This window comes from Daucus carota, chromosome 1 (genome assembly GCF_001625215.2).
Source record: "Daucus carota subsp. sativus chromosome 1, DH1 v3.0, whole genome shotgun sequence".
NCBI lineage: Eukaryota > Viridiplantae > Streptophyta > Magnoliopsida > Apiales > Apiaceae > Daucus > Daucus carota.
The window spans coordinates 38,141,972-38,168,854 of record NC_030381.2 but is presented as its reverse complement, the minus strand read 5'-3'; the positions used below and the strand labels follow the sequence as shown (position 1 = coordinate 38,168,854).

Below are 26,883 nucleotides of genomic sequence, written 5' to 3'. Positions count from 1 at the left end.
TGAAATATTAAAATATTTTTGATAAAATAATAAATATTGTAAATTACTGTGGACAGGTTATAAACCAGGAATGATCAGAATTGAAATCAGGATATTACACAAGATCGAAAATTGTTATAAACAAATGAAAACGCACCAGAACGTTTATTGAATAATAATGCAGATAATATTACACTCATGCATCATGCATATGCACACTGATGACAGAGTTTTGACCTATTTTTTATCATATTTTTAGTACTCGAACAAAATACTTAGACTCTGATTTATAATCATATCGCAAAGTAAAACACAAGGCTCCCTTGATCTTCATTAAAAGGTGAAATTCTTTCCACCACACGGCTTAATGATTCCTTATCGTCATTTGTGCTTAAAATTTATGAGTGATGCACACTTCATTATCATCATCGATTTTTTCAGTGCTTTCAACATTTGATAAACTTCTCAGCATCCCGTGTTTAACTCGGTTGATGTATTGAGTAAACTTGTCGTTCATAGTCTCCTTCTCCTGGTGCTGCACTGGGACACTAGTTGATCCAGCATCCTGCTTAATCTTCGACGAAACCTTTGTCAGTTCACCAGTTTTCTTCCGAGAAGACTCCAGATGATTCCGCTTTTCTGGCAGAAGGTGGGGATGAATCTCTATGGGGATCACCTCACCTGAACTTGGCAATTGTCGCGCAGCTGCTTTCAGGCGGAAAGCATGTGCAGTAGTTGGAGATATAGTGAATGTTTGATGCGGAGCTGGAGGCGAGGAGATGAGGCTGTGTGAAGTGGCAATGTAAATTTCTCTGTACTCTCCAGAGGAGTTTTGGCTCTGTTGATTCTTTGCCATTCAGTTACTTGGAAAGTGTCGATATGATTTACAATGGAGTGCTCTATGCTATTTAATAAGGTGTGAAACAAATAGTAGTAGTGCATGTTTGTGCAACAAGAAGCCCTGTTCTTGTCCAAACACTTAGATAACTTATAAGTTACTTCGTCCAAATACTTTAATAACTTATAAATCATAACCTACTTATCATTTATAACAAGCCCGTAGTTTTCTTAGTGGAACACATACTTTGGAGTCGAGGAATCTTCATCGTGTTTCGTAACTTACTAATGGAATCTCATGTGAACTGGTTTCTTAAATTTCTAAAGTAATTGGTTGAGGTCTTGAGGATCAGATTCTATATAGAGATTAAACTAGCTTGGTTTCTCTTTAGAGTATCTAATCAGTGTGACAAAAAGACCAACAGAAGGATTCAACACTTTGTTGTTTCACACAGCATAGAAACTCATCATATATGCCTTTACAGAGGAAAGACATGAAAGTGAAGCCTGATCATAGGAGACCATGTCTGAACATCAGGCAGAATCAGATTCGTACAAGTCGAAATTTATACAGTTTACCATGCGAGTGGTGAGGATCACACAGAGAAACAACTATTTTTAACGGGTGTTAAAGCATCATGTCATCATGTGTAATCATCCATCACACGTCATAATTAATTTTGATTAAATTTATATAGATCAGAATTCATTAATTTTTAAATGTTTGATATATTTGAATCGACTTCTTTAAATTCCTTTTTCTTTACATTATTGAGTTAAAAGAAAAACTAAAAACTCATAATTAAAGTCTCCATAACGAGAGTGTTGAATATTAATATATAAAATAAAATATTGTTAGATATTGCAGGAATAATATTTATTGAATAAATTTAATAGATTTAACATAATATCTATAGATTTAACATAATATGTATGTCATATTAAAAACATCGGGAACTAAAACCAGCCAGCGACGTCGTTCCGTTGTTACCTAATCTACCGCACCAGTGTCTTAAAAGGGTCCTCCTGTCTAAAACCCCGGAGAAACCCTCAAAAACACACAGTTACACACACTAGTGCGTGTTCTTTTCAAAAATCAATGGCGTGTGTAGCGTTGAGAAATCAAAATACAAAACGAATCGCTCGAATCGCTACTTCTATAATCAACTCCAATGTCTCCCAATCGCTGCTGCATCGAAACGACGCCGCTGCGGCCTCATGGTGGAGATCTATGGCCACTTTCACCCGAACGTAACTCCTCTCAACACTGAATTACATCATTTATATACATATTTAGCATTTCAAGTTACTATTTAGTATCGTTTTTGTTACTTTATAGTTTCGATTTCTCGGAATTAAGTTTTGTAAGCTTCTGGATTGCTAGTAGGAATCGTGTAGCTATAAGTAGTGAATTGTAGTAGTATGCAATGATGTGTGAGGAAGTGTGTGAGCAATCATGAATTGAGGATTATTTTTGAATTATTTGGCGATTAATCAAAGTAATTGCAGTGTTCATAAGACGTAAATATGTCGTGGGATGTTATGAAATTGTATTCAACCTATCTACCCCTTAGTGGATGGTCCAATTAGAAGAGGAACAGATGATTATGATCGTTCTGTGATTCATTTTGGGGAGTGTTTGATGTCAATCTTTGCTTTTCCCTGTTTTGTTATTTCAATTAATATGAACTAAGAATTAACTAAATATCGATCGCTGTATGAAATTATATAAGGACTAGATGGTAGGATTTAGATTAAGTAGGACAAAACCCCTGAAGATAATTATTTCCCGGAAACTAACCACGGTTTAGGTGAAGTTTGCATCATTTTTTTACTTCATTTCAAGGGGACTATCCAATTCCACTTTGTACTAATTTATAATCAATTCATGCAAGTAGCTAAAAAGTGATTCTAGTTCACACGGTAGCTCAATGATGAGATTCAAGTAAAAACAAACTTTTTCAGTGCAGGTTATGCGGGTCATGTATGTTTCTTTTCTAGATGTGGTAGCTTTGTACATGCTTCCGAACTCAAAAGACTTGCCTAAAAGTGGCTTTGCAGTTTATGCTTCTTAATTGAAATTATGAGCGCAATGCTTGATCTTCTTGTTTGTTTGTGACATGTCATAAACAGATTCATTTATCTGTGATATGATTGGAACTTGAATTTCCCATATAAATGACATTTTGTTGCTTGCAGTAAACCTCACGTAAATGTAGGAACAATTGGACATGTCGATCATGGAAAGACAACTTTAACTGCGGCAATTACAAAGGTAGGATTCCTGTGCTTTATGAATAAGTCTGCTGCTGTTCTTGTTAGACGCCATTTATCCCACCAAAAGACTCCCATTTGAAGCTAACTTTTATATCTCAATGTGCGTCCACTTCTTATAAGTTATAAGTGAGATAACTTTCTTAAGTTAGAGAGTTGGTTTTCCTGTCATCGATTTTATAATGTGAACTGTTATTATTGGGAAAGGCTCACCACTTGATTACTATTTTTTTTTTTTTTGCACTAGAAGTGTTAGTGCTTGATATTTATGATATAAACCTACAGATTAATTTTTCCAACATACAGCAATATATTAATCATCCAGTCATTAAAGCTTAAAGATATATTCCTCTAGGTGCTAGCTGAGGAAGGAAATGCGAAGGCTGTTGCCTTCGATGAAATTGACAAGGCCCCTGAAGAGAAAAAGAGAGGAATCACCATTGCGACGGTTGGAACATCATTTAAACCTAATTTCTTGCTTTGATTCATTTGGAATGTTTTGATTCTGTATTGGCACATTGATAAGAGTACAATTTTGTGTCCAGGCCCATGTTGAATATGAGACAGCCAAGCGACATTATGCCCATGTAGATTGTCCAGGTCATGCTGATTATGTCAAAGTAAGCTATTCATTTAAGACATGTACCGAGTATATATTAGTACTATTCAGTAATTGAACTTGCTATATTGAGCCAGAATTGTTAGTAATATCTATCCTGGTATCAAGATATATTATTTTGAACGGAGGAATTTGTTTTCTTATAAAATTATAGCTTGTATCTATCCATAGTTGTAAGTTGAAAAACAATTTTTTGATATATTGCTTGTTTTCTGTACTCATAAACTGTGTATGGACTTCATTTATTTTCAGAACATGATTACTGGAGCTGCTCAAATGGATGGTGGTATTCTGGTTGTATCTGCCCCTGATGGTCCTATGCCGCAGACGAAGGAACATATTCTGCTTGCACGCCAGGTGGATGTCTATTTGTGAATCTCTTTAATCTTTGTGCATTGACTTTTATAAAATGGTTTACATCCGTTCACATTCAAGTATGGCATTGCTTCTTTCTTCTGCAGGTTGGTGTGCCATCACTGGTCTGCTTTTTAAACAAAGTTGATGCCGTTGATGATCCTGAACTACTAGAACTTGTGGAGATGGAGCTCCGAGGTATTCCCATTCCGTCTCTTCCTTCTTTTCCTTTTACATGTGGGCAACAGATTTTTTGTTCTGCCCATTAGAATTAGAAGTGATTCATTGGGTGACATCACCAACTATGATTTATTAAGTTTTAACCATAACAATGATATCTTTGACAGACTTGCTCAACTTTTACAAGTTCCCTGGAGATGATATCCCAATAATAAGAGGTTCAGCCTTGTCAGCTTTACAGGGTACAAATGAAGAAATAGGAAAGAAGGCTATATTAAAATTGATGGATGCTGTAGATGAATACATTCCAGACCCTGTCCGCCAACTTGACAAGCCTTTTTTGATGCCAATAGAAGATGTTTTCTCTATTCAGGTAAAAGTGGCTCATTGCTTATTCAAAACAGTTATATTGGATTCGGTATAGAGTGTCACACATCTGACTGCCGGACTAAGAATTTCCACATGCCATACTTTATTTTTGAACGTTAATATTAAATAGATTTTTGGGGCAAAGACAAGTGGTTGTTTAAGTGTGTTTAATTTTCAAAAAAAAGCCAAAATTAAAGTTGACTTTGCAAAATAGGTGCCTTCTAGTATTTTTTGTTAATCATATATATTTTACATCCAAGTTCATATAATACTTTGTTTTGTTTGAGAGTCTCTATTTCTGTTGAAGGATCAGTGTCGTGTCCAAGTGTCTGTTACAAGTTCGTACCGAAGAGTTTGAGTACATGGTCTGAAAAAGTAAATTTTTTTTTTTTTATTAACATAGCTTTTCCACAGTCATCAATCCCCCCCTCCCCCACCCCCACCCCAACCCACCCTCGCCGAATATATGAATCACGATTCACGCCAGTTTCAAGAATATGTGAATATAGCTGTTTTAGCAGTTGTTAACCCCCTCAACTTTATTTGTATAACTACATGGTTATAATATGTTACTGGACATGTAATTTTCTTCCGTGTTTTCCTTCTCTTCCTTTGTGTACTATTAGATTGTAAGCCAAATTGCATTTCCTCCTAATTTGTCATCCTTAATAAGTTCTATCTGTGCAAGTCTACGTTTCTCTGCGTGTAACACCAATGTTTTTTCTATGATATTTGTCTATCTTCAAGGGGCGTGGAACTGTTGCCACTGGCCGTATTGAACAAGGGATGATTAAAGTTGGGGAGGATGTTGAGATCATGGGGTTGATGCCGGTAACTTTTGGATTATGTCTCATTTTAATGCGTTTATGCATGGTTATAAATTGCCTACTTTACCCCCTTTTTTTGCATTGGCCACCATTTTTAGGGTAATCTGAAGTCTACAGTAACTGGTGTCGAGATGTTTAAGAAAATATTGGATCATGGGGAAGTAAGTGATTAAACTGTCCCCTTTAAGCTTCAAACTTTTCAAATTTTGTATAATGAATTAATGATGTTCTCATATTCTTACATTTTACTAGGCTGGTGACAATGTGGGGCTTTTATTACGTGGCTTAAAAAGGGATGATATTCAACGAGGACAGGTAAGTTGCAACATTTTAGAAGTGTTGACAAAAATTATTTGAACCTTGACTTTAAAAACGGTGCCTTTTCCTGTTAGCTAATAACCATTAGCTTATATAAAACTGAAATAATAGTGGCAAAACCACTTTTATCTTATTAAATGAATATCACACAGGCTCCCAAGTGTAGTGGATAGCAGGATCAACTTTTTACTTTCTTCTTCTTCTTGATTGTTTGGATAATCTCATTGTTTAGAAAATTATTTATGGCTGGCTATGCCATTTTACATCCTCACCTGGAGTTTTTGTTGGGGAATGTCTGTCAGTTAAGAATCTGAATGTGCAAAATGCAAAGTTGGAAGTTAGATGTTTTAGTGAAAAGAAAGAAAGAAAGTTGGAACTTCAATTTTTCTTTACTAAATTTCTGATTTACAATGATAAATAGGTGATTGCCAAGCCTGGTTCTGTGAAAACATACAAAAGATTTGAAGCAGAAATATATGTCTTAACAAAGGATGAAGGTGGTCGTCATACTGCTTTTTTCTCCAACTACAGGCCTCAGTTTTACTTGAGAACTGCAGATGTTACTGGTAAAGTGGAACTGCCTGAAGATGTCAAGATGGTTATGCCTGGGGACAATGTGACTGCTGTATTTGAGCTAATCACTCCAGTGCCACTTGATGCAGGTTCGTGTAGACATCTTCTGACTGAATAAACTGTACTTCTGTATTTAATTAGATTTTTAATTTTGTAAGCAGAAACATATGCTTTTATTTACTTTAGATTTTTTTAGCTCTTCAAATGATTTCCACTCCTTGAACCAAGGTGTTCCCATTTTCATCATAAAAACTCATATATAGTTGTCAAATTTACTCATATAGTTCATATGATTGGAAAAAAGGCACAGTCAAATGGTAGCTATCTGTTTTGTTATGTTATGTTAGTATGATTTCTTAGGGAGCTAAATGTTAATTCTGCTGCCATTTGTCTAAACTCTAATGCTGCTAGTTCACTTTGAGATGAACTGGATAGAGTCTGTGAGTTTGGGTCTATCTTTATTTTCTCTTCCGTCTTATGCTTGATAGTCTTTTTGGAAGTAGCTTGCGACGTGTGTCTGCTAAGCAAGCAAAACTGTTGGTTCAATTAATTATATGATGTTTAATTAGCAAAATAAATGAACAAATGATATGTTTAGCTCTATATGCTTTTGATAGCTTTTCTTCTTTATGAAGATATCTCATCGATACTATGAAATTTCTTGTTTCAAATCATAAGATGTATTTATTTCAAAAAGAATTATTGAGAGCGAAGGAATGGAGATTTATAGCTTGTTTTCTGACAGGACAAAGGTTTGCCTTGAGAGAGGGAGGTAGAACTGTTGGTGCTGGAGTAGTTTCTAAAGTGTTGAGCTGAGATCCTGAGATATGATGCATTATGTATTATGCCTTTCCTCTTTCCGTACACCAAATAGGGGTAAGAAATATGTGGAATAGCTAAAATCTTTTGAAAATTACTTTCCAAGTACTTGCATATCAGGATCTAATCTAATGCGACAATTTGCTATTTGAACTGTAGACCAAGGTGCCAGTAAACATTTACCGTGGAAAAAGGAAGTGATTCAAGCTGGCAAGTTGCTACATTTAAAACCTTTGCAGATACATTTATGGTTGCTTAAGACTGTTTTAGTTCATATATATGATTAATGAATAAGTTCATGGCCGCTGAAGACTATTAACCACCTTACTTGGATGCATTCCCAGATCCTGTTCTTGAACTGTTTCTGACTGAGGTGGTCGGTTTTTTTTACTACAATCTTCTGTTGAGGATTTTCGGAATGTTCTGCATCTGTTTATGCTGTTTCATCTGCAAATATGGTTTAGAACACAGAAATAATTTTTTTGTTACACTTTGAAATCAATTCAATTGTTTAGTCATAAAGTTTTCCTCTTAGAAAATTCTTTTTATCAAAAGATTATATGCATTTATGCACTTTAATTATAAAATAGTTTCAACTATTGATGTATGACTATCGATTTCATGTACAATATCATACTTGGTACACAAATAAAAATTTCACAAAATAGAGGGAGAACTATGCCATATGAATAAGTAATTGGTAAAATTATTGACAATTTATTTTTAGTTAAAGTAAAATTTTTATTAAAAAAAGTAGTAGTAATATTTAGGAATTTCATATGTTAGTTATGCTCAATTTTAATTTAATTCTAAAATAATAAAAAAATTCTCCTAAACATTCCTTACATTGACAGCTGGCAGCTGTCATGGACAGAAGGTAGCTTAAACAATGTTATGTAATGTCTCAACCTACCATCTATACAAACACTTATACATACATTAACATACATGTCTGAAACCATATCGATTCTTGATATTACACCTACCCCATCTCCCCATTCAACCATCTCTCTTTAACCACTCCACAATCCCCAAATTCCCCTCAATTTCCAAACCCTAATGGCACCCCCAATTCCCCAACCCGACCCGAAAACCAACCCGATTGGAAGAACCGAAACCCCAGGTGGACCCACCTCATCATCTCTGTCTGTAACAGAGACGATCAATGGGTTTCATGATTTCAAGATCATGGGGTATTCACTTTCTAAAGGAATAGGCATAGGGAAATACATAGCTTCTGAGACATTTGATGTGGGGGGTTATTCTTGGGCTATTTACTTTTACCCAGATGGTAAAAGTCATGAAGATAACAGTGTGTATGTTTCTTTGTTTATTGCACTTGCTAGTGAAGGGAATGATGTTAGGGCTCTTTTTGAATTGACCCTTATGGATCAGAGTGGGAATGAGAGGCACAAGATTCATACACATTTTGGGAGGCCTTTGGAAAGTGGGCCTTATACACTTAAATACAGAGGTAGCATGTGGTGAGTTTCGTCTCTTTTATTTGTTTATCGAGAATTTTAGATGGTGTGTTTTGGATTTTATCGAGTTACGTTTTGTTGTGATTATATGTTTTTGTGAATTGGTTTGATTGCTTGCGGAGTGTGATTTGATTGTCTTGTTGGTTGATTTTTTGATGAATCGAATTTTGAAATAAATTGTCACTGCAAGGAGCAAAAAATTCCACAGAAGCGTTTTCCAATTCCTTGTGTTAAAAGGGAAGATTCTTTTAGGCAATATACCTGCTTTCCAGATATATGTTCCATGGAAAATAGGTGAAAGCTAATAGTACTTTCAAAATCATCAAAATGATTTTCTTGCGAGTTTCTAGTCTTGGCCTTATGTTATCTTTAATCTCAACACTTCTGGTAAAGAAAAGAAGTTGGAAGAGTGAAAATTAATTAATATTTTTTTGGAAATTTGCAAAAATACCCATGTTTTTAAACTTATTTTCAAAAATACGGTCGAAGTTGTATATGTGGTTGCAATGTTGGTTAAAATCAGTTGATTTTTCAGGTTAAGGGAGTTGCAACGTTGAAATCAGTTGATTTTCAGGTTACTGGAGTTGCAATTGAGGTTGCATATATGGTTGCACCGTATTTTTGAAAGAAAAAAAATTGCAACTTGGGTATTTTTGAAAAAAGCCCATATTTTTTTTTTCTTAATGATAACATTTAGCAACCTAGTTGGTGTATCGCTTTAGGGTTCAGCGCTGGGGTGTTTGTAATTGACTTGGCAGATGAGAGTGATAAGCTTAATAATTTTTGAAGCTGAGAATAGCCATTCCAATTTGTGATTCAGGGCTTAGTGCTACTTATAGAGCCGAATATGCGAGTTGGAGGTAGAGTTTTTTAATAATTTGAGCTGAGCTCTAATCTGAATGAGTTCCATACTTGTGTTGAGCTTGGCCTTGCCTTGAGCTTCAGTTAGCTTGTGCGCTTTTAGAGCCGAGCAGAGCATGCATAACTTTTTTAATGCGAGCTTCTATGATATTTGAGTTTATTTGGATCAAGAAGAATTAAGATACTATTTTAAGCTTAATTGCAAGATTGGTCCTCTTACTTTTTAGTGTATTCTATTATATCAATTTATATATGTAAAACCGAATAATATTTTCTTATTAAGTGCTTCAATTATGTAAAAGTACTCCAAAGTTTCTTAAAAGATTATAGTTATATTTTGATGATCTTTTTATATTATATACACTGGTAACAGATATATGTTCTATTTTGTGCAAAAATATGTAAGTGGAGTGGGCTCGAGCTCGTCAAGTTAAATCAAAAGTTCAGCTTGAATCAAAACCTTCACTAGCTTAGAAGGTCAGATGAAGCTTGGCTTGTTTGTCAGCTCAGGCCGAGCATGAGCTAGCTAGCAAAGAGCTCGGCTTACATTACTGCTCTAATTTAACAGCAGACCATGAGAAGTTCTATGGAACTTAAGATTGTGGTTAAAATATCATTTAGTAAGGTGATTATAGTTTCTGATGCAATATGTTAGTGTACTTTATTCCATTCTCATATATCTTCCATTTATTGTTTGTTATGGTCTTTACTTTCAGTCTAAACAAGTCACGGTTTTATAAGAACAAAACATTTTTGGTCCTTTTGATGTTAAAGTACTTGTTATCCACCAAACGGCGACAGCATTTTGTAGCCTAATGCAGTTGTAGTATTTAACAGAAAAGTAAGCACTGTTAATAAATGATATTGCCTGTGCTAAAGTGTTAGTTTGCCTGTTTATATTTCACTTTTGATAAGCGATGAACTCTGATGCTATTAGCTGACCTTCATTTACGCTAAATCTAATGTGTCATAACTCATAAGTTCGTAGAAAATTTATCTTAGAAGTTTTCTTGGCCTATCAATTCACTTAACTCATTAGTAAATTTCCCTTGCTCATTAAAATTTTTAAATAACTGCAAAAACTACTTCATTCCAATCTTTACTTGCTAAAAACTTACTACTGTTTCACGCGGATATTTAGTTTTTCATATTTACAGACAGCAGTTGATATAACACTAGTTGACAGTAATAGGAACATATGTGGCATGAAGAGATCATGCAACACCATAATCATGTACTCTTAAGGTTTTTAATGATTCTTATGTCTAGATTCTACTACGAGGTCCCTCGTATTTCAATACAAGTGCTTAGTATTTAGATTCAATTGTTTGGAGCTGCTGTAGGGGTTATAAGCGGTTCTTCAGAAGAACAAATCTGGAGACATCAGACTACTTAAAAGACGATTGCCTTCAAGTTCATTGCTGCGTAGGGGTTGTCAAGTCTCACACTGAAGGTCCAAAAATCTACTCCATACCAGTGCCAGTGTCTGATATTGGTCAACATTTTGGACAGCTATTAGAAAGTGGAAAAGGAACTGATGTTAATATTCAAGTAAATGGAGAAATCCTTGCTGCTCACAAGTTGGTGCTTGCAGCTCGCTCACCTGTATTTAGGGCACAACTTTTTGGCCAGATGAAAGACCAAAATACGGAGTTCATAAATATCGAGGAGATGGAGGTTCCTGTTTTCAAGGTTTAGACATCTATTTTTTTTGTGCCTTATCTTTTATAGAGATGTATGTTTATGGATGATTTCTTCAGTTTTATCTATTGCCCATCTTTCGTGTGGATGCCCTACTGTCGGTGAGAGTAATTACGTATGTGATATATGTACTAGATGGCAGTACTGGTTTCAAATTGTTGCTTAAGAGGGTGGTTACTAGTCGCTTATGTCTTGATCGCTGCAATACTGGTTTTTGTTTACTTTGAATCTGAATTATTGGTATTACCTTTAAAGATTGTCACATTGGTTAGAAATTTCTGTGTATGCTTGCCCAGCTTTTGTCCACAAATAATTTGTAATTGGTTCACTTATAAAAGAATGTAGTGGACAAGTTGGGTGAAGATTTGTCAATGTGTCTTGTTTGAGAATTAACTCGTATATAATTGTGAGCCAGTGCTGTATATATTTGTGACCGATCCATTACGCAATCTATGCAAACTTAAGAAACATTAGACCATATATCTTATGTGGATTGTCCCTGGTAGATTTAAATATCAATCTTCCCTGTTTTGGAAAAAAGCAGATATGAACACTATTAAAATTGTAAAATATTCATGTTAAAGGAATTGGTCAACAGACTCATATATAAATTGCTTATTATATTTTAATAACTGATGGTGTAACTGTTTTTATGGCTACTGTACTATTGTGGTACAAGCCAATAATACTTGGTAAAGTTTAAGTAGTATACTTCCAGTATGTTTTTATTGCAGAGGTCCCTATACTGACTTTGGAGCAAAATGATGTGGTAGCAAGAATTACGATGAATAATTAACCAAAATATTAGATAACAAAGGACTTGTGTCATACTCTTCGCTACATTGTCAAAGTTACTGTTTCCTCTATGTCTAATGTGTTATCATTATGCAAATACATCTATGTCTTTCAACACTTGTCAGTCCCTCCCTCACTCTCTCTCTCTGTTTATTTGCTTATTAATTTGCAGGCATTGCTTCACTTTATGTACTGGGATTCACTTCCCGACTTTGAAGAGCTTACTGGTTTGAAATCGCAATGGGCTTCAACTGTGATGTTCCAACATCTGCTTGCAGCTGCTGACCAATATGGTCTAGAGAGGCTCAGATTACTATGTGAGGCTAGCCTCTGTGACGGTGTTTCTATAGACACTGTCTCAACCACACTGGCCTTGGCTGAGCAGCACCACTGTTCCCAGCTGAAATCTGTGTGTCTGAAATTTGTTGCAATGCCCAAGAACTTAAGAGGTGAATCTGGGACTTGCAATGTTAAATCCTCTAGCTTAATTTGCAAGTTAGAAGTAATTGAGAAATAACAAGACAAGAATTTGATCAGTTCGAAAGTTAGTAATGTATTGTGGTGTACCATTTTTCCCCTTTATCCTTCAATACTTGTATCCATTTAGTTGATCTGTATCTTCTACTTGTTATTAACCAGAATTTGTAATTTCCTGATTCTTGGTCATATATACATCCTCTTAGGTCTATGCTTCAAGTAGTTCACTTGAGAATTTGGAATAGAGTGTTATACTAAGCTTGGTGTATGTTTTTTCCTGCAGCTGTAATGCAAACCGATGGTTTTGATTATCTAAAAGAGAGTTGTCCATCTGTCCTGACCGAATTATTGGAGTATGTAGCTAGGTTCAGTAAGCATTCTGTTGTCATCAACCGCAGTGGGAATGAAGGTCTCTTGGATGGCAGTGATGTACATGGCAGAAGGGTAAAACAAAGACTATATGAGAATTTGTTGTGGGTGAAAATTTTAACCAATGATCTGTAACATAGTCTAGTGTTGATCTAGAGTCAGGAAAGTTGATTCAGCTCTTCTTTTCTTATTAGATGTAAATTGGTTTTAAAAACTTTTTAGTAATGATGAACTTGATGGATTGCTCAAGAGTGTCAGAGTGTGTAATATCTGATTGTGTATGGGTTGTACTATAAAAACTCCCATCAGGGGATGTAATTCTGCACTCGTACAACCAAACCGGTTATTGAATTCTTCTGCTAATCTTGTTCTCTGTTAAAATGTTTTGATTTCTGATTTGTGGAGCTTGAACTTTCTGTTTTTTTCATGGTGTAATAGATGTATGTTGTGTGTTCTCTTAAAGCAATACAGATGTTTCTCTACTTTCCACGTGGAATCTTAAAAGAAGTTCAGTTGAACTAGAGTTTTTATTTGTCAAATATACCCAGCTATGTAAAAGTTGCTTCTATTTGAACCAACTTGTCATCTATCTCAGATAAAAATAGAGTTTTATGTACTTTTTCTCCAGAAATAAGTTCTTTTAGTCAGACGACAACAATGTATTTAAAATTTACTAATACTATTAGTCTGGCAAAGTTTTTCCGGTTGACAACCACTTAAACTCTCTCCCTGACATGGTTGTTTAATACGTACGTGCTTGGTTCAGAAGACAGTGAAATCCATCCCTGCTAATCTATATATCTGACAAAATAATTCAAATTTTTTGTGCAAGCTAAAATGTGAAGGCATAGTGCTTATGTAAAGTGAAATAGATGGCAATGCCATATATTTCAACAGGTGCAATTTGAAACTTTTGTCACAAAAGCAATATGACTTGTACTATAATCTTAAGCCATGCTAGTTAAAAACAAACTGATTAAATCATAAACTTGTTTCTAGACAAGAAGACAAAACTTTATCAAACCTCATAAAACATAACATATAACTTGGACTATAATCTTTTTTTTTTGCCAGAACTTGGACTATAATCTTAAGCTATGCTAATCAAAACCAAACCGATTCATTAACTTCTTTCTAGACAACAAGACAAAACTCTATCAAGACAACACAATAAGTTATTGATAGCACCCAGCCCGCCCCACCATCACCACTTCCACCACGCATATTGTAAGTTGTAACTATGCAGCTAAGAAGAAGCAGAAGCAGAAGCAGCAGCATTGTCATCATCATTTTCCCGGCTGATCTTATTCTTTTTGTTGTTGACAAGTGCGGTAACAGATTGAGCAAGTCGCGCACCCACCATATTTATGACATGTGTCCTTGGAGGAAGTACCAAGCTCTCATTATTTTTCTTTCTATTGTTATTCCCACGGTTGTTTGAACCACCATCTTTGCCAGCCATATAAATGTATTGAGAAATTTATCAGTTTGTATCTCGGTTATCTTACTCCTTTTCTATGTTTTGGGACTCAATGAAGGCCTATGCATCCCTATTTATGCTGAATATGACGCGCTAATTCAAATGTCTGTATTCTTCACAGAAACCAAGACGAAGCATTTGTGTGAACTCAGACTAGGTTTAAGCACATTCAGTGCTCTTTCACTCCATCTCTTTTCTTCTATTGTGTGTGCAACTTGCAAGTGAGGTAACAATCTTTGGCCTTTTGGCGCTGCAACAGCCATTGTGGGACAGAACTAAAGGTATCTCCCAATGAGAGTTTTGTTAGGAGTTGTCCTGACTTCCAGTATGGGCATGAGGAGGCCGATCACACATCAGGAGGCCGAATTTGACAGGTGTCGAGCCCGATGTGTGAAGGAGGAGATTGTTAGAGTTGTCCCACATTGGCAGGTGTCGAGCCCGATGTGTGAAGGAGGAGATTGTTAGAGTTGTCCCACATTGGTTGTTGGAGGGGCCAGAACAACTCCAATACTCCGTGCGGCTCGGTCCAAAGCTGACAATATCGTGGGTGTTTGGCGGGGCTTTTAAGCCCCGCTTCTGGACTTTTAAGTTGGAAGCACTTATTCGTACCGTTTGTGTAAAAAGTCGAGAAGCACTTAAAAAAAGCTACGAATCCTAGCTTTTGTTTCATGACTTCTACTTTTTTGCCAAACACTTTAATCACTTATAAGTCTTAACTAACTTCTAACTTCTACTTCACTTTTTTATTTTAAGTAAAAAACACTTATTTTAAGCTCAGCCAAACGGCCCCATCATACTATTGTGGAGTTAGGCTCGCTTGGCTGGCCCAACAAGTTTAGAAGATAATTACATACTCTTGGTCTACGATTCGAGTGGTTTCACTTGAGAATTTGGAGCGAAGCTTGGTTGGCACTTACCCCCTCAGTGTTTTTGAGTTTGAATATATTTTGGACGGATTCAACAAACATTTTAATATTTTATATAATATAGTTTTGTAAATTATTTTAATTGTTTTTTTATGTAACTGTTTGAGTATGCATTCTGTTGTCCTCAACCGCAGGGGGAATGAATGTCTCTTGGAGGGAGGGCAGAGATGCACATGGCAGAAGGGTGAAACCAAGAGTATATGAGAATATGTTGTACGTGGAAATTTGAACCAACGATTTGTAACTAGTCCAGTTATGATTCAGAGCGTGTTTGTCCCGGCTTTAAGCTGGGACTTAAAGTTGTTGCCAGCTTTAAACTGAAAAATGTCTGTTTGTATAATAAATCAGAAGTCAGCTTAAAGTCAGAAATAAGCCATAAGCTGACTTAAAACCAGAAGTTAGTTTGAGGTACCTTTTTCAGTGACTTAATTTTTTAAAATTTTTTCTTTGATAAAAATTACTCATAAGTCATAAGTTACTCATAAATCACTTTTATTTTTATTATTATATTTTTAATAAGTCATAAGTCATTCATAAGTCAAATTACCCAAATAGACATTAAGTCAGCTTATCAGATAAGTAACATTAAGTCATAAGCCACGTTAAGTCATAAGCCATAAACTCAGCCAAACGGGCTCCTAGAGTGAGTGAAATTGTGAATTGCTAAAATATCGATTGTGTATTAGCGGGTTTGTCTGGGCCTAAAACCCGGGATTTAAGTCAGAAGTCAGCTTAAAATCAGAAATAAGTCAGAAACTTACTTAAAGCCACATGTTAGTTTGAGGTATTTTTTTCGGTGACTAAATTTTTTTGAATTTTTTTTAATAAAAATTACTCCTAAATTATAAATTACTCATAATCACTTTTATTTTTATTATTATATTTTAATAATTCATAAATCATTAATAAGTCAAAATTACCCAAATATACTTTTTAAGTTCTCATCTTATGAGATAAGTCACATTAATTGTTAAGTCATAAGTCGTAAGTACATCCAAATAGGTTATTAGTCGTAGTATAAGCTTTTCTGAAGTTATAAAAATATACGGTGTAAACTATTGATGTTTCGTAAATATAATAGATGAGCCTCTGTTTCGGAGTATTTGTAACAATCTTATGAAAAAAATAAATTAAAATTGAAATAAATTGCTCGACCTAGTGTTGAAACTAGTTCTTTTTTAATGGATAATTCATTTTTCCAGAAAACAAGATTACATTTGAAAAAATCGAATTTCAATTTTAGTAAACAACTTTTACTTACTTTCAAAAGAACTAAAAGAACCGTTAAATATCCGGGAAAAAAAGAAAAAAGAACCGTTAAATATAATATATTTTTTTTGAGTCAAGTTCAATGGAGTATATAAAAATATTCAAGTATTGGAGAACGAAATTGAATAAAATATAATTTAATCATTTAAATTTTAATTTTTTTTCTCAACAATATTTGTAAGCATGGACATGAACATTGTAATCAATTATTATCAAAAGGTAGAACAATTATTTTATAAATTGTGGTATAGGTTCTACAATATAGAACTGTAATTTGAGTCGGGTGGCTAAGCGAGCTCGCCTGTTCGAACTCATTTAACTAGGCTCGGTTCGACTCAGCTCGTTAAACGAGTCGAATTCATACAAAAATTTCAGCTTGTTTAATTAAACGATCCGGCTCGACTCGACTCATGAAATTAGACGAGTCGAGTGGTTTAGGCTAGATTAAGTGTAAAATTATATGAACTGGCTCGCTTGACCCATCAAAATCAGCTCATTTAACTAAACGAGCCGACTCGACTCGACTCGACCTGTGAAATTTTAGGAGTCGAGTTCGGGCAGAAGTTTAAACTCGATTAACTAAGTGAGCCGGCTCTGCTCGAATCGATTAAACTTGGCTCGAATTAGACTCGGCTCGAAACTCGACTTACCCGACTTGAATTATACCCCTACTACAATATAACTCATAAGTAGAATAATAATCTTAATACTTGTTAAACTTAAAAAATCAGTAATTAGTTGATAAGTAGTGTTTAAGACTACTTATAAATGATAAATTATATATTCCCTCCGTCCTTATGAGTAGTATACGTCCATTGTTTGCATGTTCCTATAAAATATAATTTCATAATGTCTTTTTAATTTTTTTAGTAAAAGTTTAAACATCAACTTTTATAAAAGGAAAAAAAATTCAAAAAATATTATGGAGATATATTTTAAACAAGACTTAAAAAGCGTACCAAAATATAACGTATACAATTGAATGAATGAGACAGAGGGAGTATAAATTTAGATAATGAAAAATATTTCTTATAATTCAGTTAAAAAATTATTAATGATACTTCAATATTTTTGTAGTGCATGAAATTTAACCCATCTTTTAAAATACAATTTTACTTCGAATTTATTCTTTAACATGATTATATATTTAAGCTTTTTAATCCGACACAAGTTATTACAAATAGTTTTTCTTAAATCATACTACAAAAGATAATACGAGAATGAACACACTTGACATGTCTAGGCGGTGAAATGGAGGCAAAGTTGTTCCAGCTGACGAGCTCAGCTCCCTCAGCTCTCTTCCCACCATTTTCATCACCCCCTTTAACTCTCTCTCCAACATTCTTCAACTTCAATTCAGGTTTAATTATTTATCTATATTTTAACCCTTTATTTTCTTGATTAAATTAACAATTTTGCATTACTCATGTATTGAATTTTTCTTTGATATTTAGTGGGTTGTGTTAGATTAAGAGTTGTGTGTAGGAGCAAGAAGGCTGGAGAAAAAGAGCAACAACAAGTTGAAGGGCTTCCCGAAGAGTATTATGATGATGTATGTCATTTCTTGATTTTCTTGATTCACCCCCCTTGTGTACTTGATTTTGGTGAAATTTCATTTGGGTTTGTTTAGAATCTTTGATTATTGGGTTGTGCAAGATTTGGGTAATGTTGGGTGTCAGCTTCTTTAAAAGATGCAGTTTTTAATTTTGTGAGGGAAAAATAGGTTCTTTATGTTTTTAGTGTTTTTTTTATTGGGTTGGTTTTGTGAAAGTCGATGAAGTGGTTACCTGTTTGGATTTGGTGTCTACCTTGGAGAGTTTGTACCAATCTGAATATTAATAAGTATGCAGTTCCTTATGATTTCTACATGTGCAAGTATGTAACTGTGTTATGAATACGGAAATGTTACTTTTAGAGATAATTGAGCTTGTAAGTTTATTTTATTTTTAAAAAAGATAGTGTGTGCCTTGAGTATGAACAATTGAGACTATTAAGTTGAAAGGCAAAAAACAAGAGTGCAATAGTGTGTAAAATATATACCTTGCAGTATGAATTCAGCTGGTGTCAAAAATAAGTTGCTGAGATTGGAGTATGATTTAAATTAAGAGTCTCCATTATCAAGATATGATAATTGACAATGTCCTGTTCATACTGAGTCCCTTTACCATCATAAAACTTCATCTATATTCTCCAATGTAATTCATGGTTCACCTTAAACAACATGCTTTTTAATATTGACTATTGAGTTAACAATTATCTTCCCAAGATTTTGTATATGAAATCTTATATTGATTCATCAACATCCAATATCATTATTCTTTTTTTATAGCTATGTGTGGTTTTCCTGTGATAATATTTAGGTCAGTACATCACACACTGGCACTAATCATAATCATTACAAGAATTTGCAACAACATGCCTAGTGCTATCACTTCTCATGGACAAGCAGTGTGAATATTATTGAGATGGAGCTGTTGTATATTGTTAAATCACCTGCATTAAACCTAAAAATTCTCAGATGCCTGTTGACCATTTGCGAAACCAAATAAATACTCATTGCAAAGCTTAGAGAGATTGGGATTGTGAAACTAAGCAGAATCATTAAATATTGGATAGTAAGAAAGAAAATTGTTGTCTTGAATTTTTAAAATTGAAGTTTACCACTGTCACTTTGTTTCCTTTAACCAGGAATGGCAAGCACGTCAGCGTGAGAAGACAAAGGAATTTCACCGAAAGCGTCAAGAAGAAGAAGATGAAGAGGAAAGAAAGATCGATGAGTATCGTGAAATTGGCTTCAGATTAAAAAATTATCCTGAAGAAGAAGTGCGGAACGCGAAGAAATTAGTATCAAGCTTCATCAAGTCTGCTGAAGAAGTGGAAGAGGTAATTATATATTTTTAAAACTAACTTTTATATTCGTTTTTTGTATTTAAATAGCCTGAGAAGTTATTAAGAATAAAAATAATCTGAGATGCTAATCTTGTATATTTGACCTGGCATAAGAACGTAAATCTAAATTTCATACAATATTAAGATGTCTAAAAAGGATGTTACATTGGAAGTATTCTGGGGCCTTTAACTATATGAATATATATGGGTCTATGACTAGAATTGTTACGTTCTCAGACCTCAGTTGCTCCTATCCTGTCATATATCTGGATCGGGATCCGGTTCTAAAGAATTTAATCACATGTGGCTCATTGTATTTGATAAGCAACTGTTGTATTTGTCGTGCCAAGTCAAGGATAGGTATATCATTTTACTGGATTTTGTACCAGGCTGCGGTGCATCCTATTATAATGATATTGCGTAGTAATACAAATCCATCACCCAAGTTTTTAGTCCTTGTTTTTTCTGCTTAGAAAGAGCCTAAAGCTGAAAATTGCTCCTTTTTTCTTCTCATCGTTTACCACTTGGTTAAATAGATAATTTTCTGGATATGGAACCCTTAACTAGATAACCTCTGTAGCAGTAGCTCACCCTTGCTTCTTTACCATATTTATGTATAAATCATTTGGGACACCCATATCCATATCTGAATTATTGGCTGTCCCTTGGACTACAGTATCTTTGAATACTGTGAAGCTATATAGTTTTTCTGTTCTATTTTTGCAGAAAATTGAGGAAGCTGCTGAGAAAGGCGAGCTTAACGAGCTTGTGCTTATGGTTATTTGGAATCGCCTTGATCTTGCTCGACGTGATGTATGTGACATACTTGTTCTATTATATTAAATGCCAATTAGTTGAGACGTTGATCGAAAATGGTATTCCTTATAGCAGTAGCCCTCTGGTTCTGTTATAGTGAATAAGTATCGAAGAAAATGGGTCTTTTACATTAATGCCTTGTACCAACAAAGTTAATGGCTGACTTTAATCAAAGCGTTTTGCGTAGTTGTCTAATTATATGAAGCACCCTGGTAATTTTCTTATAGCCGTTCTAATGAAGTTGCACTAGGGATATATATGATGAATAGGTTCAAGCATATAAATATGACCTCTCACAATGGCATTGGTCGTTTACCTGTAAGGTTCTGTGGTCATTCAATCATATAATTAAACTTTCATTAATTGTCATGAACTAATCCTATTATTCTTGTTCATCGAGTTCCATAAGGTCGGGTCGAGTGGTCGACAACCTGCCTCCCCAATGTGTATTCTTACTGTACTACACGTCTACTCTTAACTTTTAAGCTTTTGCAGCCTTAAACTTTCAGCTGTTTTATATAAATAGATTTGATTGAACATCTAATGACTTGCTGAGAAAATTTATGCTCCGACTTGTTCTGGAGAATTCTATATCTTTTTAATCTTTCAAATATCTACGACATTGTAACAGGAAGAGAAAGATGCAGTTCGAAGTCTTGATCTTCTATACAGGCGTGTTGAGGTATGCACTTCTTGATTTATAAAAGCCCACAGTTGCCTATAATGCTGCAAGTATTGAACATGCCAAAATGAATACAAGAAACGTTAATACTAAACTGGCAGAATTACTGTGCATAATGAATGACTTGGGAATACTAATTAAATAACATATATTTGGTTTACCTGTGTAATATCCCCAAGATTTATCTACTAAAATTGAACGACATGCTTTCATGCTTTGCACTGTACTTCCTTGTGTTTCAAATAATATTATATGTAATGACTTTTACATAAAATATCAGAAACTCTGAAATGTACTTTTGTCTTAGACAGAGATTTTGAAACGCGAGGCTACTCCTGCCATGAGACTACTCAATGATCTTTTAATCATGCATGACGGATTTGACGATGATGGGTGGCTGAAAGCATGCAAAAAGCGTATGATTGATACCTTTCCACGTGAGGATCCATTTAGTATATTAGTTCCAGCAGGATTTGACATTGATAAGGTACAGTGGAGGATGCAATGTATAACTTTCGACATCCTTCGACGCAATGATTAGTGTAATCGTTATTCACCTAAGAGTAGCAAAAGATTAGGCATTATATTTTTTAGCTATTCCTCAGACCTAATGTATGACAAGGCCAATGAAGATATTGGTAGAGGCACCAAATTTATAGGTATCTTAACGAGGCCTTATTAGGAAACTGGAATGCACTTCAAACGTTATGTTATTAATATGGGGCCATAAGCTAATTCTGCTGTCAACTATATCTGAGGCCATGACTAATTAAGCTAGTAGATAAATTCATGATTTGCAATAGATGACCTTTTATTATCTCATGATGCAGCATGAAGGCCCACTGACACCGCCACTGGAAGCTGATGATATTCTTTTGAGAGTAGATTTCGTTAGAGAAGTTGATGAATTGCTGCGAGAAGTACGACATGAACAAAGTCAAACTCCCGGGGGACAAGGCTTTGATGCTGAATCTGTCGCAAGAAGGTTGAAACAACAGGAGAAACAAAAAGCTATACACCAAGTTGAAGCCGTCCTGGAGTTGGCTATCAATTTACAGTGGTAGACTGGTTTATATACTTCGTTTTTTCCAAAAAATTTACTTGAGCTAGTCGAACAGAGCCCTTCTAGTTAGTTTACTAGGTGTATTTCTGTTGTGTAGAGATTGTAATTGACATTAACATTATTAACAATATAATTTAGGTATATGCTTCAGTATGTAACTTGAGGACCTGTTCTGTTACTTCTGTTATCAAAATTTTAGATTCATCCACTATAATCCCTTTTTTTATTCGTTATAGTCGTGTTATAAAGATCCCGATTTATTTAAAAATCTCCAATTAATCCTTAAAAAATATTTACCGATTTATTAATTACACTTTGATTTAATTAAAAATCTTCGATTTATCAGAAAAATCTCTGATAAATATCTAATAAATCCTGAATCGATTCTGAATCGTGTTTTCTGCAACCTTGATTACAAGACTGTTTTGTATATACGATTGTAGCAAATGCAATCACATTTCAAGTTGATTCGAGTAAATTCTCACTACTGCGAAATTCTTAAAATACAATCAACTTCTGTGCATACCTTTTGAGTGAATCAGAGTACAAATTTCACCTGAATGTAGTAGTGCAATTCTCACACAATGTTATTTTTTTTGGCTTTTCCCTGCTGGGGAAAATCACTCACTAATAAATATCTCCAGCTTCTTGGTGCTACATTTACCGACAGATGACACTTTTATGATGCACCAACTTATATTATGATCAATGTGAACTAAGATGATACTAAAGTAGATCAATAACTGTATCAGAAAATTTTAGATTATAGAAAACTGGGCCAGAAAATCGTACTTCAGGATATATAATAGTTACATGGTATGGAATATGTGCATCTACCTCGCTTCAAGAACATTTTATGTACTAAGTATCTCTAACAAAGCTGCACTGTTGTCTGGCCTAAGAGCCACAGTGAGTTGCCATGTTGAGAAATTGAACTGATGATACATGCAGCAGATATGATGGGGGAAACATGATTTGCACTGCCAAAGAGGCAACCCGAGTTTGGCTGGTAAGAGACTATAGATTAACCACTTGTGTGTCTAGACTCGAACAAGATGCAACTGTGAGACTTCATCTCGTATACTAATTCTGGCATCTGCTCAAATACTGGATCACCATCCAAGGAGAAAAATCCCGGGTATAAAAGAGATGTGTCAACCAAACGTTGCCATTCCATGTCAGCTGGGGGTGGGGGTAAAAGAATGTCCTCTGAATGATCTGCGGCATTAAAAGCAATAAACATGTTACCATTCACACTAGGTGCGGAGGAGGTTGACTGAATTTCTTCTTCATAAACCTTCAATATCATGCCTAAGAATTTGCTTTCCGAGTCCTCCCAACTTGGAGGACTCAGATCAATCCCGTGCCATTCAATATTCTCTTCTTTTAAGAAGTTCTTCTTTTGAAGAAGATCACTTCTCCGCACTCTCAGTGAACTCAGGAAAGAGATAAACTCTGTGGTCTGAATGCCGAAGCCAGTTTTTAGAGAATCCCAATTAAAGGGCTTTCTGTCTGCATATGCAGGAGAACCACCAGAAGATTGACCACATTCATCTCCCATATTTAGGACAGGAACTCCTAAGGAAACAAACAAAATGAAGAGAAAATTTCGAACTTGTTTAAGTCGTGTTTCAAGTATATCAGGATTAGTTGTTGCACCTTCTACTCCACAATTCCAACTTAACTCTGAAGCCAACTCACTGGCACTAAAACTGACCAAGTCAACAAGAGAGAGTCCAGAATTTCTGGAAATAAAATTGAAGGAGAAAGCTGGGCCTCGACCAGCCGAAAAATTATCTCCACTCCCACAAAGCCTAGTTGCAAGGTTACTTAAAAGATTCTCACCTCTCAGATAATTTCTTACATCCTCACAAAATCTTGTATTCACTTCTGCCCACCTCTTCCAGTGTGGAAAACGTACAGCCTTTGGCTCAGCATCATGTGGATCCCAACAATCTGCTATGATCTTGACATTTGAGAGTATGGGATCAAACGCAATCGCTTCCACCAAAGGGGGGCGGAAGAGGGTCTCCCCATTACACCCTCTCAATAATGAAGCAGCATTTATGAAACAGAAGCCATCAATATGAAACTCAATTACCCAATGTCGAAGGCTATCCAAAATCAACTGCTGGACAACAGGAAAATTACAATTTAAAGTATTTTGGTGAATACCATCATATTCTCTTACATAATGATATGATGAATTATCGATATCTTTAAGTGATTCAGTATCAGCGGTATGGGTAAAAACAACTTCCATAAAAACCTCTATGCCATTGGCATGTAATGTCTTTACCATCTCCTTAACTGACTTTATATTGGATATAGGACTTTTGGAATGTCCATAAATATTTGCTGGAGAAAAGAGATGAAAGGGATAATAGGGTCCTTGTTGATCATTAAAAGGGAAGAATGGTTCTAATAAGATTGTATTGACACCAAGATCTTTAAAATGCTGCAACTTCTGAGAGATACCAGTGAAAGTACCTGCAATGTCATCAGGTAATTCACTTGATTGATCTTTAGTGAAACACAGAACATTTAATCGATAGACCACAAGCTTCTCTAAAGGTAAGAAGGGGCGAATATCACCAGTCCAATCAAAATTCGGTTCCTTCTGCAGTTGTCCAAGATACCGTGGAAGCAAACTTGAACTATTGTTCCCAATGATTTTAGCATAGGGATCTAAAAGGACAGTATCTTTTTTTTGCTTGGTACCAGCCTGACACTTATAGCCGTAGCTTAAAAGAGGAATTGCACTATTTATCGAGGCATGCCAGATGTCACCTGTCCGATTGACATAAGGATCTAGATCAATCTCTAGAGCAGGCTCAGCATTCATTGAAGTGTCATACAAACACAGAACAACCCTTTCCGCGCTTCGTGAAAATAAGGAGAAGTTCATTGAACCATCAGTAGAGAAGGAAAGACCTAAAGGAGCTGGATACCCTGAACTGAAACCGACTGGCACACAAAAGTTTGTATTTCTGTGGCTTCTAATTTCAGATATTCTTAAGCCATCGCTTGAACGAAACTTAAGTTTGAATGAGAGGTAAAATGGGGCTAGATTTGCTTCTAAATTTAGCTCAACTGCAATCTTCCCTGAAGACTTTAGCAACAGCGGGGTCTCTGTAGTATTTTGTGGGGAAGTTACACTGGAACTTTGATGATCCATAGTCATGAACGATGATGAATCAGACCTATACATTCCCCAAACCATAAGCAGATCGCCATTTCCATCTAAAAGTTGTGGTGATGAAACTTCGACAAAGACACTGTAATTATTATTCTTCATCTCAATCCACACCTTTACCAGATCACCAGTTTCCGTCCTAAATAGATATTTCCAGACCTTTTCTGGAGTGTGAAGAACAAAAGATTGTGATGTAATCAACACATTTTGCCTGTGTTCATGATAAGATCTATTTGCCGCACTCATTGCAACTCCTTGAAAAACTAAATTTCTCTGCCCATCTTTTTTTCCTGCACTTTGTGCCACTATTTTCTTAGAGATCATGTGACCAGCAAAAACCAAATTACTCAAATCAGTGGCCCGACTGAAAAAAACATTTGATCCTACTATAGAGGATACTGGAAATGTAGCCATGATAAAACCGCAAATATGGACATAAAACTGGCTACAACAGAAGAATTGCTCTATCTGATCTTTAACCTGGTTCTGCTTAAAACAACAAGAATCACAATATTTAGAATACAAAAACCTTAAATCATACTCAATATTCGTAAACCAAAACCCTACTCCAAATCAATTTTATATCACTATACTTCAAATTATGTACTAACTTACAACAAATCATACAACTGTGATTGCAACAACACAAGTCAAGACAGTCATACATTACACAATTTATCACAACCAGCACTATAAATAACTATTACCCAGTTGAGCAAACTTAAAAAGGACATCCAAGCCAATGATTATTTCATATAAAATAGTAAAATGAAGATGGGTGAAGCTACAATTCACATTAATATTGCATAGATCCTGAAAATAAAGAACACCCAGATCAAGAAAACAGAAAAGATTGAAACTTTACCTTACATCATTGAAATTTACAGATAGAAGCTGCAATGCTGAGGTGAGAGAGACTCAAAGAGGCTCACTTTAACAGTCTGGGTTCAGAAAATTGAAGAATTTGTCACAGTTTTCGAGGTGGAAATGAGAAGGGTGTGCTAAAATCAAGAACTAGTGCAGCATGTTACACAGCTTCAAAATCAAGACAAACCCCATATCTATTCACTATTCTAGCTAAAAGATGACCATTAATGTATTTATTAATTAATTTATTTTATTCTTGTTGAAAAGACTCCATTGCTAAAAACAAAATAGTCCATGTACTTCACATTAACCGATAGCTACATAAATTAATTTGAAAATTAAATTTTAACTTGGAAAATAGAAAGTAATTAACAAAACTATCGGATAACTATCGGATAAATATGCTTTAGATAAATACTCAGAAATTAGTCTAGGTTTTTGAAACACACAAAACCATGGGACTCCTGTCATTATTTAATTTGTTTATGATTAAATTTATTTTTGTTGCTTCGTTTTTCATTTCCCGAGATCATATAACAAAATTTTAATAGAAATTGGGATAAAGGGTAGTTCGTTAATTATATGGATTTGAAAGTGTTCGGATGTTGGTTTTTCCCTATCATAACTTCAAATAGTAATTGATAATATGTTTCAAATATCAGTCTCAAAATTATGATTTTAAATATCATTTTATGATGTTAATCTTTTTAATATTGATAATTGAAAAGGCATAGAAATATTAGCGTTAAACAATATTTAACATTTTATTATTATAAACTCTAACATAGGGGAAGCGATAGCTCTTTTCTCGAAGTATGACATGTAAATAATAATTATATATTTATTATATAAAATTAAAGTA

At 34.8% G+C, this 26,883-nt stretch overlaps 4 protein-coding genes across 8 annotated transcripts; 3 read left to right on the top strand and 1 right to left on the bottom strand.

The window, feature by feature from the left end:
• The first annotated feature begins 1,776 nt into the window (after positions 1-1,776).
• LOC108204436 (elongation factor Tu, mitochondrial) lies at positions 1,777-7,671 on the top strand. 3 transcript variants are annotated; one of them, XM_017373865.2, is made up of 13 exons: positions 1,777-2,067; positions 3,016-3,091; positions 3,446-3,538; positions 3,636-3,710; positions 3,962-4,066; positions 4,171-4,261; positions 4,411-4,616; positions 5,360-5,443; positions 5,538-5,600; positions 5,692-5,754; positions 6,179-6,419; positions 7,076-7,206; positions 7,309-7,671. In XM_017373865.2, exons 1-12 carry the CDS (start codon positions 1,916-1,918, stop codon positions 7,144-7,146), a joined length of 1,320 nt encoding a protein of 439 aa, XP_017229354.1. In that variant the 5' UTR covers positions 1,777-1,915; the 3' UTR covers positions 7,147-7,206; positions 7,309-7,671. The 3 variants fall into 3 exon arrangements, with proteins under 3 accessions (XP_017229354.1, XP_063938972.1, XP_063938967.1); XM_064082902.1 differs by having other exon boundaries at positions 1,811-2,067; positions 7,127-7,206; positions 7,309-7,453; XM_064082897.1 differs by having other exon boundaries at positions 1,811-2,067; positions 7,107-7,206; positions 7,309-7,453.
• Positions 7,672-8,015: 344 nt separating this feature from the next.
• Positions 8,016-13,229, top strand: LOC108204437 (BTB/POZ and MATH domain-containing protein 2). The gene is made up of 4 exons (XM_017373866.2): positions 8,016-8,633; positions 10,835-11,183; positions 12,160-12,436; positions 12,748-13,229. The coding sequence occupies exons 1-4, from the start codon at positions 8,209-8,211 to the stop codon at positions 12,966-12,968; spliced, it is 1,272 nt and encodes a 423-aa protein (XP_017229355.1). The 5' UTR covers positions 8,016-8,208; the 3' UTR covers positions 12,969-13,229.
• A 4,479-nt stretch (positions 13,230-17,708) lies between these two features.
• Positions 17,709-22,172, top strand: LOC108208956 (protein PALE CRESS, chloroplastic). Its single transcript, XM_017379603.2, has 7 exons — positions 17,709-17,868; positions 17,963-18,060; positions 19,197-19,391; positions 20,124-20,210; positions 20,845-20,895; positions 21,203-21,382; positions 21,726-22,172. The coding sequence occupies exons 1-7, from the start codon at positions 17,760-17,762 to the stop codon at positions 21,957-21,959; spliced, it is 954 nt and encodes a 317-aa protein (XP_017235092.1). The 5' UTR covers positions 17,709-17,759; the 3' UTR covers positions 21,960-22,172.
• A 530-nt stretch (positions 22,173-22,702) lies between these two features.
• LOC108205216 (isoamylase 2, chloroplastic) lies at positions 22,703-26,237 on the bottom strand. Of its 3 annotated transcripts, none has more exons than XM_064082880.1 (2): positions 26,020-26,237; positions 22,703-25,643 (listed from the first exon to the last, which is right to left on the bottom strand). In XM_064082880.1, exon 2 carries the CDS (start codon positions 25,566-25,568, stop codon positions 22,983-22,985), a length of 2,586 nt encoding a protein of 861 aa, XP_063938950.1. In that variant the 5' UTR covers positions 25,569-25,643; positions 26,020-26,237; the 3' UTR covers positions 22,703-22,982. The 3 variants fall into 3 exon arrangements, with proteins under 3 accessions (XP_063938950.1, XP_017230565.1, XP_017230566.1); XM_017375076.2 differs by having other exon boundaries at positions 22,703-25,640; XM_017375077.2 differs by having other exon boundaries at positions 22,703-25,640; positions 26,025-26,237.
• Between the last annotated feature and the right edge of the window lie 646 nt (positions 26,238-26,883).

Bases quoted from the DNA above. Each gene is read 5' to 3' on its own strand.
- LOC108204436 (XM_017373865.2), top strand. From the start codon at position 1,916: ATGGCGTGTGTAGCGTTGAGAAATCAAAATACAAAACGAATCGCTCGA. The intron at 3,092-3,445 runs GTAGGATTCCTG...ATATTCCTCTAG, and splicing joins TAACTGCGGCAATTACAAAG to GTGCTAGCTGAGGAAGGAAA. The intron at 4,067-4,170 runs GTGGATGTCTAT...TTTCTTCTGCAG, and splicing joins ATATTCTGCTTGCACGCCAG to GTTGGTGTGCCATCACTGGT.
- LOC108204437 (XM_017373866.2), top strand. From the start codon at position 8,209: ATGGCACCCCCAATTCCCCAACCCGACCCGAAAACCAACCCGATTGGA. The intron at 8,634-10,834 runs GTGAGTTTCGTC...GAGCTGCTGTAG, and splicing joins AAATACAGAGGTAGCATGTG to GGGTTATAAGCGGTTCTTCA. The intron at 12,437-12,747 runs GTGAATCTGGGA...TTTTTCCTGCAG, and splicing joins AATGCCCAAGAACTTAAGAG to CTGTAATGCAAACCGATGGT.
- LOC108208956 (XM_017379603.2), top strand. From the start codon at position 17,760: ATGGAGGCAAAGTTGTTCCAGCTGACGAGCTCAGCTCCCTCAGCTCTC. The intron at 18,061-19,196 runs GTATGTCATTTC...TCCTTTAACCAG, and splicing joins CCGAAGAGTATTATGATGAT to GAATGGCAAGCACGTCAGCG. The intron at 21,383-21,725 runs GTACAGTGGAGG...CTCATGATGCAG, and splicing joins CAGGATTTGACATTGATAAG to CATGAAGGCCCACTGACACC.
- LOC108205216 (XM_064082880.1), bottom strand. From the start codon at position 25,568: ATGGCTACATTTCCAGTATCCTCTATAGTAGGATCAAATGTTTTTTTC.